We start from the raw sequence: 9,952 nt of genomic DNA, 5'->3' as shown, positions 1-9,952 counted from the left end.
CCCCGCGCCGCGTCCGGTCTTTCTAGGCCGGCGCCGGCCCGAAGGCGGAACCCAGCCCTTCTCCCCCTCCTCCCGAGCTGTTTGCGCGGTCCGGCCCAGGCCAAGCCGCTCCTCCTTCCTCTTTGCTGCTGCTGGAGGCGCGGGCGGCGATTTCTCAGCGACAGTAATAATTCAGCTGTGACTGGCATGCGGGGCAGCCGCCGGCCGATCCCCTTCCTCGCCCGAGTGTGGGGCTGAGAGCGAGGCCGGGCGGGGACAGGGGCCAGCTGATGGGCCAGGGCCAGCTGCTGCACCCTCAGACCCCGCTGCCCGCGGGAGGGACAGGGTTTCTGGTCACCTTCTCCCTGTCCAGCCGCTCGACCTGCTTCGGGGCCTGTGTTGGGTTTCCGAGCTCTCATATCCTGCGAGAATGGGGACAAGACCTCTCCAGACATCGGACAGTGAACCCCAAAACGAGGGTCATCCTGTCTCCTTGCTGGAATTTGCTTCATTGGTTGGCAGGTCGCCCTGATTTTCTAAGGGAAACTTGGATCCCATGTCGGTGCTGAGTCCTTGGCCAGTCTCCCCAGGCTCTCACATCTATGCCTGCGGGTTCTTGCCTTCCTCAAAAGAGAAGGAGAACGTACAAGTTCCAGTGAACTTAAGGAGGGGTGGCCCAAGCTGAGAGGAGACGGGGGTGACCTTGTTGATTCACTTGTGTGGCCGTGGGCGGCTCAGGCTCTGCTCTGCGTTGCAGCCTCACCATGGAGCAGCTGAGCGCAGCGAACACCCGCTTCGCCGTGGACCTGTTCCTCACCCTGACCGAGCACAATCCTGCCGGAAACATCTTCATCTCCCCCTTCAGCATCTCGTCAGCGCTGGCCATGGTCTTTCTGGGGGCCAGAGGCGACACTGCGGCGCAAATGTCCAAGGTCAGCAGAAACTAGCCAGAATAGTCTGCTTTCCCCGCTGAGCCCTGCCGCTGCTGCTGCTGCTGCTAAGTCGCTTCAGTCGTGTCCGAGTCTGTGCAACCCCATAGACGGCAGCCCACCAGGCTCCCCTGTCCCTGGGATTCTCCAGGCCAGAACACTGGAGTGGGTTGCCATTTCCTTCTCCAGTGCATGAAAGTGAAAAGTGAAAGTGAAGTCTCTCAGTCGTGTCTGACTCTTAGCAACCCCATGGACTGCAGCTTACCAGGCTCCTCCATCCATGGGATTTTCCAGGCAGGAGTACTGTAGTGGGGTGCCATTGCCTCAGCCGGGATCAAAGGCTGTACCTCTGAGCTCTTGCAGTGCATTTGTGGGCTTTCCAGATGGCTCAGTGGTCAAGAATCTGCCTGGAATGCAGGAAACTCAGGCAGACTCAGTTTCAATCCCTGGGCCTGAAAGATCCCCCTGGAGGAGGGCATGGTAGCCCACTCCAGTATCCTTGCCTGGAGAATCCCATGGACAGAGGAGCCTGGGGGGCTGCAGGCCACGGGGTCACAAAGAGTCGGACAAGACTGAAGCGACTTAGCAGGCATTCGTGCACAGTGCATCTGTAGAACTGTGTCTCAGTGTTCAGCGTTGTGTGTCACGTTATACGTTACACTTCATGAGTTCAGACTTCCAGAAAAAGCCCCAGGGAAAATCCACTTGGATGCAGGCTGTCTTTATGATCCAGTCTCTTCTGAGCACCTGCGATGGGGTGGCTCTAGTTGTAAAGATCCCTCCTGCTAATGCAGGAGATGTGAGAGCCTCAGATTCAGTCCTTGGGTCGGGAAGATCCCCTGGAGGAGGAAATGGCAGCTCACTCCACTATTCTTGCCTGGAGCTCATAGAGTCACAGAGTCAGACAGGACTGAAGCAACCTCGCATGGATGCATGCATGAGACAGACAGTGTTTTTGGTTGGGCTGAGCAAGTGTGAAGTGTGGAGTGTTAGTCGCTCAGTCGTGTCTGACTCTTTGAGACCCCATGGGCTGTAGCCCACCAGGCTCCTCTGTCCAAGGGGATCCTCCAGGCAAGAATACTGGAGTGGGTTGCCATTTCCTCCTCCAGGGGATCTTCCCGACCCAGGGATCGAATCCAGGTCTTCTGCATTGCAGGCAGATTCTTTACCACCTGAGCTACTGGGGAAGCCCAGTGGAGTCTCCCACATTTGGGGAAATCACAGGGGTCAGCTCATGCCAAGTGCAATGGGTGAGCCTCGCCCTGGGACACCCGCCTGTGTGACCACGGTGTCTCCCCCGGGCTGAGGACAGAGCAGTGAGAAGACTGGCCGCCCTGCCGCCTGCTGCTTCTGCCCCAGCATCGCCCGCTGGCTCTCACAGGCACCTCCTCCCCCAGGACCGTCTGCTTTCTGCTTTGCCTGTGATGCCGGCTCCTCCCTCCAGCAGCGCCTGCGGGTCTTGTTCCTTGTGAGCATAATGAGGCCTAGTGGAGAGGTCCAGGGGCCACGAGAGTGTCCGGCCCTGTGCTCCTGGGCCTGGCCCAGGCGTGTCCTGTGTGAGCAGGAGGGCCCTTCAGGGAGACGGGGAGGCGACGCGGAGACTCCGCCTGTCCTTGGGGGGTGCGGAGGGCACCCGTGTGCTGGGCCTGCTTTATTCTGAGTGGGGAACTCTGGCTTTCCTCGAAAGAAAGGGCGTCCGCGAAGGTCTTTCTAATGTCCAGGCCACTGGTCACGCTGCACCTAGAGCCAGGGAAGGTCCAGCCCGGATTCAGGTTCACCAGCCTGTTGCAGCTGCAACAAGTACAAGTGTTTGTACTTGATGGAAAACCAACGGTTTTCATCACTGTAGATACAGAAGCATTTGAAAGTTTTCAAAAATCTACTTAAAAAAAAAAAGAAAGGAAAAAACCCTGGTACTAGTAACTGTTAGTTGCCCCTGCAAGGTAATCTGAGCTTCTGTTTTGAGGTTTTCCAGGAACTTCACAACCTCAGTGAAGAGCAGTCTTAGGTTCTTACCCCGTTTCCCTGAGGAGACGGATCACAGAGCCCACACACACGCCCCACGTGTCAGGGGGAGACCGGCCTTTGCACACGGGAGAGCTTTGCTCTTTGTCCCCTAAAAGAAGGAACCAGCCCAGGCCGCATAAAACCACAAAGTGGCTCTTGGTATAACTGATATGTGGGGAGTTAAACTTTGTCCAGTGTTAAGTTTAATGAAATTGTTTTCAAGCAAGTGAGTTACTGACGCTGGCAAGGCAATAACAAACCTCTCAGTCTCTACCACCTTTGTGTTCTTGCATAGCTGATGATTCTTGTGTCTACTGTTTATTTCTGAGAACTCTCAGGAGAAGTCTACTTGTACAAATATGGACATGCCATTTATGATTGGGGGAAGCAGGCTTGTATACATGTTTAGTTTAGTAACCACTCATATTTGTGCAACTGTAATTATATCAAAAAGTGATGCTGAAGGGCAGCTTTCAATATACTTACTATGTTTCACAAAGTGAATACATTTTGGATTTTGCTGATCAATAATTAGTACTAAAACATATTAATTTGATGGAAGCAAATTCCAAGGAACCGGGTTATAATTTCAAAATCCATGGTTATAGAAAGAATATTTCCTTTATTTTAGGCTCTGCATTTCGAAGGAGTTGAGATTCATTCGGGATTTCAGAGTCTGAATGCTGATATCAACAAGTGTGGTGCTCCGTACACTCTGAAACTTGCCAACAGGTTATTCGGAGAGAAGAGTTACGATTTCCTCCCTGTGAGTGCTTTGCTCTTCGTGTTCTCAAACTCGAAAGACAATGCAGACTTTTTGCCCAGCACAATCAAGTCACACAAACCAGTTTTAATTTTTATAAACATTCAGAAAAATAATCCAGAATGAAAACATAACCAACAGCATTCGCCTCGGCGGATGTGATTTCATTTTCTCATCCCCACAGTGAAAAGGTCAGCCCTGGCTGCTCTACTAGAGAAATCCAGAGTGAAGCCCGTCATTCATGTCCAAGTACAGCCAGTGTTTGCTCGTTTATGACAGTGCTAGTCAGAGAATAGAAAAGAATCGGTAAATTTCGTGCAACACCAAAACTACTGGGCTACACTCGTAAGAGTGGTTAGGATGGTCAAGTCAATGCTACGTGTTTTTCACCAGAGTAAAAAAAAGTAGAAGAGCTAGAATTTTTGTTGTTACCATGAAATATGCCTTTGGGGATTATTCCTGTTGCTTTTAAGGATTTTGGAGAACCACCTCTGTATGGAGAAGGACTTACTCACGACACCTCCTGTTTCTTTTCTTAAACAGGAGTTCTTAGCTTCAACGCAGGAAATGTACAGTGCTGAGCTGGCCAGTGTGGATTTTCTGCGGGCCCCCGAGGACGCGAGGAAGACCATAAACGCGTGGGTCAAAGAGCAGACGGGAGGTGAGCGAGGGCGGCGCTGGCCGTCCGCCAGGCCCTTCCTTCCCTCCGCCCGCCTCCCCCTGCGGGGACCCTCCCCTCCCTCGCCTCTCGGCCTGACCCTGGGGTCCACCCCTGCCCAGGCCGGTCAGCTTTCAAACTCAGGAATCTCTCCAAGTGGAGATGTAAACATGGTGTAACTGAAGATGCTGCAGCTTCTTCCCTGTCAGCTCCCCAAACTGCGCTTAAAAGTTGAAACTAACATCGACTGTAGAATAAACGGATGAAAACCTCGTGATCCAATGTCTACAAGCCGCTGTGGCCAGGAGTGTTTCCGCCAACACCTCATCTAAGGAGTCAGGCTGTGTCTCTCTTTCGTGTCCCTGTCGTAGTCACGGAATGGTCAAGGCACCCACAGGACACCTGTCCCTTCCACACCCACAGCGGCCGTCACAGCCACACGCACCACGAGTGGGCCATGTGTCCGCGGAGGAGCTGTCCTACCTCTTAGACGTCTGTTAAAAGCTTCCCGGTGGGAGTTAGGCGACCACTTGGATGATTTGAAGAAGCAATTTACTTCTTAGTGACTAGAAACACTTTGGTTAAGAAATTTTTCCTTTCCTGATAAAGAATGGCCTGTCTCCAAATGAGGCCTGCTGATTATCATACATCCCAGAAAAGGAGATTTTTCCTGTTTTTAGCCCTTTAACCCAATACCTTGTTTCGAAGCATCGCCCCCCCCCCCCCGCCCCGGGGGTAGTTTGTGTTTCCCCTCATCCGCCCTCGAGCTGTCTGGTCTTAATTGTGGCGTGTGCTCTCCAGGTGTGGTGTGTGGGCTTAGCTGCTCCGAGACTTGTGGGATCCTAGTTCCCCAACCAGGGATGCAAGGAAAGCAGATTCTTAGCCACCCAACCACCAGGGAAGTCCTTCCGAGCCGGTTCATTTCCAGTGGGAGCACCCCGGGGCCTTAGCTTAGTGCCATTTGACAGGACTTTGGGTAGAAGGAAGCGTTTGAATTGCATTTCAGTGCTAATCAAGTGTGTTAGTCACTCAGTCGTGCCCGACTCTTTGTGACTCCATGGATTGCTGCCCACCAGGTTCCTCCGTCCATGGAATTTTCCAGGCAAGCATATTGGAGTGGGTTGCCATTTCCTTCTCTGTGGGTCGTTCCCAACCCACGGATTGAACCCCAGTCTCTTGCACTGCAGGCAGATTCTTTACCAACTGAGCTATGAGGGAAGCCTAGTGCTGATCAAAGGTCCCTTCAAATTTGGAATTCTGATAGGTGGGTTTTTAAAAAGCTAAGTTTGTCTTTTTAGGGAAAATTCCGGAGCTGTTGGCCTCAGGTATGGTTGACAGCTTGACGAAGCTGGTGCTGGTGAACGCCATCTATTTCAAAGGGAAGTGGCAGGAGAAGTTCATGGTGGAGGCCACCAAGGATGCGCCTTTCAGACTGAATAAGGTGAGGCCGGATGGCTGTCTGGATGACTCTGTGCTCCGAAGCCACGCGGATAATGATGGGCGATCTGTGGTCTGATTGTTCAGAAAGAAACGAAAACGGTGAAGATGATGTATCAGAAGAAGAAGTTTCCCTTCGGCTACATCAAGGACCTTAAGTGCCGGGTGCTGGAGCTGCCCTACGAGGGCAAGGACCTCAGCATGGTCATCCTGCTGCCGGACGACATCCAGGACGAGGCCACGGGGCTGAAGAAGGTGCGGCCCCACTCCCCGCGTGGTGCCCGGACTGTGTGTGTGTGTGTGTGTGTGTGGAAGAGGCAGGAGTGTGAAGACGGCAGTTTTTCTTCCGTGTGTCTGCCCTGTTGGGTGCTTTGCCCTTCCCCTCCTAACTAAACTTCTTGTTGGGCGGGGTCTGGTATTAGCCATCTGCAGCTACAGCATGCGTTAGAACCTGGCTGTTCCTGCTCTCAGCTGTATTTGCATGGTTGTCCCTTCCTGACTGTAACAGGGACAGTCCGGGATTAGCAGCATCAGCAGGGCAGTGCGGCATGGCTCTGTCCCAGTGGAGCAGCAGTAACAGGGCGGCCGCAGGAGCTGGGCTCACGCAGCTCACCCTGTGCGCCCGGCGTTCTCTGCGGGGCGGTCCGGCACCTGGAGCAGGGCTCGAGCGTGTGCTACGGTTTCCCCACTTTAGATGAGGGACTCGGTCCGTCTCTGGTTTTACCAGTGTGCTGCTTGTTGTTGTTCAGTCAATAAGTTGTGTCCGACTCTGTGCGACCCCTTGGACTGCAGCACACCAGGCTTCCCTGGCCTTCACTGTCTCCCAGAGCTTGCTCAAACTCATGTCTGTCGAGTCGGTGATGCCATCCAACCATCTCATCCTCTGTCATCCCCTTCTCCCGCCCTCAGTCTTCCCAGCGTCAGGGTCTCTTCCAATAAGTCGGCTCTTTGCATCAGGTGGCCTAAGTATTGGAGTTTCAGCTTCATGAGCTATGTCTATCAGGACAACTTCAGCTGTGGGAGGTTTGCGGATAACCACAGCGACCACTGGGACTCAGATAAATAGAAGACATAGAAGAAAGCTTTAAAAATTACCCCGTGTCACTCAGTCAGTTAGGGTGGTAACAGCCATGGTGGCGGTGGTCCAGCGTGGCAGAGGCTCAGTCAGTCCTGGGTAAGGGCGGGTGGTTCCCGGGCCTTGTCTCCATACGGGGGCCTTGGTGCCCGGGAACACGGTTCTGTGTATTCTCACCAGCAGTCCTGGGTAAGGGCGGGTGGTTCCCGGGCCTTGTCTCCATACGGGGCCTTGGTGCCTGGGAACACGGTTCTGTGTATTCTCACCAGCATCCCGGGCCTTGTCTCCATACGGGGGCCTTGGTGCCTGGGAACACGGCTCTGTGTATTCTCACCAGCAGCCAGAAAGGCGTGAAGTCCCCGAGTGGAACCTGTTTTGGTGCAAACATGAAGGAAACCAGTGAGCAGTGGGTAGGAGGGTCCGTTCATCTAAAGAATGCCTTATTGACTGACTTCCATAGAATGGTTTCAGCTCTTCTTTTCGCCCATTCTATTCCAGATTGAGCAACAGCTGACTCTGGAGAAGCTGCGGGAGTGGACCCGACCCGAGAGCCTAGACCTCCTTGAGGTCAGGGTCCAGCTGCCCAGGTTCAAGCTGGAGGAGAGTTACGACCTCCAGGAGCCCCTGGCCCGCCTGGGTGCGCGGGATCTCTTCAGCAGCAAGGCAGACCTGTCTGGCATGTCGGGGGCCAAGGACCTCTTCATGTCCAAGGTGGTCCATAAGTCCGTCGTGGACGTGAACGAGGAGGGCACGGAGGCGGCGGCCGCCACGGGGGCCATCGCCGAGTTCGCCATGCTCGTGCCGGAGGAGGAGTTCGTTGCCGACCACCCTTTCATCTTCTTCATCCGGCACAAGCCCTCCTCGAACATCCTGTTTCTAGGCAGGCTTTCCTCCCCATAGAGGCTAGAGACGTTAATGCAAGGTCAAGCCTAAGCTCTTTGCCTGCCCTTTAGATGGGGACCATTCGCATGTATCTTTACCCATAAAGTACTGTTCGATAATGAATCTTTAATCTCCTTTGTAAGCTCAGCTCTGTTGGCTGTTCACACTTGGCATGGGTATCTCTTCTTCTTTTTTTATACTGAAAAAAATCCCGTGATTTCTCTTGAATGCACTGAGTTAAAAAAAGAGAAAAATCGTATGTGTAGATCCTTGACAATGTAGCAGTCTAGGTAGTTGCTATACTTTCCTGAGAGCTGGGGGGGACAGTGGTCACACCGTCAACTGTTTTTAGAGATAGACTTTTGGAAGCCGCGGTAGAGAGATGTCCTGATAGCTGAGGGGAGGCACAACAGATACTCAGTTGAAATACAGGCTAGCGCCCCCATTGAGGGCCAGGGTTATGAGACAGCCTTGCCTTGGTGAGGTCTCTGACCCTGTGTCCAGCCCTCCGACCTGGCCATAACCCACGGTCTCCCTTGTCTGTTCTCCCTCGCTCCTCCGGATGCGTGCTATGAGGGGCACAAGGAGTCAGGCAGTAGATGTCTTATCAGGAAAGAAGCCAAGAAATGGCAACAGGATCTCACTGCTCACTGCCTTCTCCCATGTTTTCTGATGAAGGCTCTTGATGTCCATCATCTGGCACACGTTTTTATGGTCACAGGACAGCTTTATGCAAGGCTGTGGAGGAAGACGGTGGCCGGGTGCTATTTGATGGATGTCAACCTTTGTCAATGTTCTTCTTGGAATGTGCCTTGAATTGCTGCTTCTTGCTCTCGTGAAGCTGGTGGGTTGGTTAATAAAGTTTCCTAAGATCGTGCAAACCAGACTGACCTCAGTCCTCTTATTTCTCCCTGATCTCGGGCAAGCCAAGACTGCAGAAGCGGGTTCTTGGCCTGACCTGTGCTTACATCTGGCTGATACGGAGTGACTGCACAGGACAGCAACAGAATCGCAGCAGGCCTCACGTTGGCAGGCGCTTCTCCTCCTTTCTCACGGTTCTCCCTAGCGCCTGCCATCCAAGGCCTCGTGGCTACAGGGGCCAGGAGGACCGCCGCAGCGGTCTGTCCCTCTTTGCTCCTCAGTCCAACATCCACTCAGCGATTTAGAGTAGGTCGTGTTGATCGAGTTACGTGGGCCCAAGCAGCTCTGCTCAAATCCTCCCTTTCTGTGTTTAAGGGAACAGGCCCCTGGACTACCATCAGCTGTTGAAGTCAGAACAACTAGGAGATACGAGAGCAGGGACTAGATCTGATTCTTTTTTTTTTTTCTGGTCTCGCTGCCCGTAGCCACCAGGGACGGAACCGTGCCCTTGTGGCCCTGGCAGTGAGAGTGTGGCGTCCCAACCACTGGGCCACCAGGGAAGTCCCCCGGTTCATATTTGATGTGGACAACGTCCACCTCTCATAATGATGAGTGAGATAACCCAGAAACGTCTGGAGACCAACTGGAAAACCAAAAAAATACATGGCAGCCCCTCGGGGGAAGGTTGACTTGATCGTGGAGAAACACTGGGCCCGAGACCCAGCAGGGGCTGGGGCATCTCCCAACCCAGAACAGATCTATGAGGAGTGACGTGGGGGTTTTGGCACTGTGCTAGGCTAGGGAGGCTGTGTTTGGACCCATCAAGAGTGAGGGTCCCATTCAACCTCCTGCCACCCTAAGGTATGAGCGAACCATTGCAGAATGCAGCCCTGCTGAAGTCGTCAGACAGCCTGGAAAATTCCAGGCCCTATAATTGGGTTATTCATCCTGGTTTGCTACAACCCAGAGGCAGAAAGATTACCCATAAATTTCAAATGACTTTTTATAAGCAGCTTTTCTTATACAACATCCAGTATACGATCGAAAGTAACTGGATGGGTGCCACCTGGTCTGTCCTGAAGACTCCCTCCTGAGCCATGACAACATAAACCAGCACACAGAGACACAGAGGATAGAAGCGCAGGTCCTGAGGCTCCCGCTATTAGAACCGTCACACACAAATCACAAAACAACACTGTCATCCCTGATCAGCAAGACAAGACAAGGGTAAACATTTCAGTGGATAACTGGAAGCTTAAATCAGTCTGAAAAGTGAGACAGAAATTCTAGCGCTCAAAAACACAGTTAAGAATGAAGTATGTAATAGATAAGATTTATTAGCAAATTACAGATGGCAAGAG

The 9,952-nt window shown here is 52.9% G+C and overlaps 1 protein-coding gene across 2 annotated transcripts; it reads left to right on the top strand.

Annotated features, from left to right (window-relative positions):
- Positions 1–53: 53 nt before the first annotated feature.
- SERPINB1 (serpin peptidase inhibitor, clade B (ovalbumin), member 1) lies at positions 54–8,611 on the top strand. Of its 2 annotated transcripts, none has more exons than XM_010853005.1 (7): positions 54–163; positions 737–911; positions 3,547–3,681; positions 4,222–4,339; positions 5,635–5,777; positions 5,861–6,028; positions 7,347–8,611. In XM_010853005.1, exons 2-7 carry the CDS (start codon positions 744–746, stop codon positions 7,746–7,748), a joined length of 1,134 nt encoding a protein of 377 aa, XP_010851307.1. In that variant the 5' UTR covers positions 54–163; positions 737–743; the 3' UTR covers positions 7,749–8,611. The 2 variants fall into 2 exon arrangements, with proteins under 2 accessions (XP_010851307.1, XP_010851306.1); XM_010853004.1 differs by lacking the exon at positions 54–163 and adding an exon at positions 171–501.
- The last annotated feature ends 1,341 nt before the right edge of the window (positions 8,612–9,952 follow it).

The sequence above is a fragment of the Bison bison genome, unplaced genomic scaffold, assembly GCF_000754665.1.
Source record: "Bison bison bison isolate TAMUID 2011002044 unplaced genomic scaffold, Bison_UMD1.0 scf7180017864321, whole genome shotgun sequence".
Lineage (NCBI taxonomy): Eukaryota > Metazoa > Chordata > Mammalia > Artiodactyla > Bovidae > Bison > Bison bison.
Note: the sequence above shows the minus strand (reverse complement) of the source record. Positions and strands in the feature narration are given on the sequence as shown.

Excerpts from the sequence above, each read along its gene's own strand:
- SERPINB1 (XM_010853004.1), top strand. The coding sequence starts at position 410 with ATGGGGACAAGACCTCTCCAGACATCGGACAGTGAACCCCAAAACGAG. Across the intron at positions 502-736 it reads TTTGCTTCATTGGTTGGCAG|CCTCACCATGGAGCAGCTGA; the intron begins GTCGCCCTGATT and ends TCTGCGTTGCAG. Across the intron at positions 3,682-4,221 it reads AGAGTTACGATTTCCTCCCT|GAGTTCTTAGCTTCAACGCA; the intron begins GTGAGTGCTTTG and ends TTTCTTAAACAG.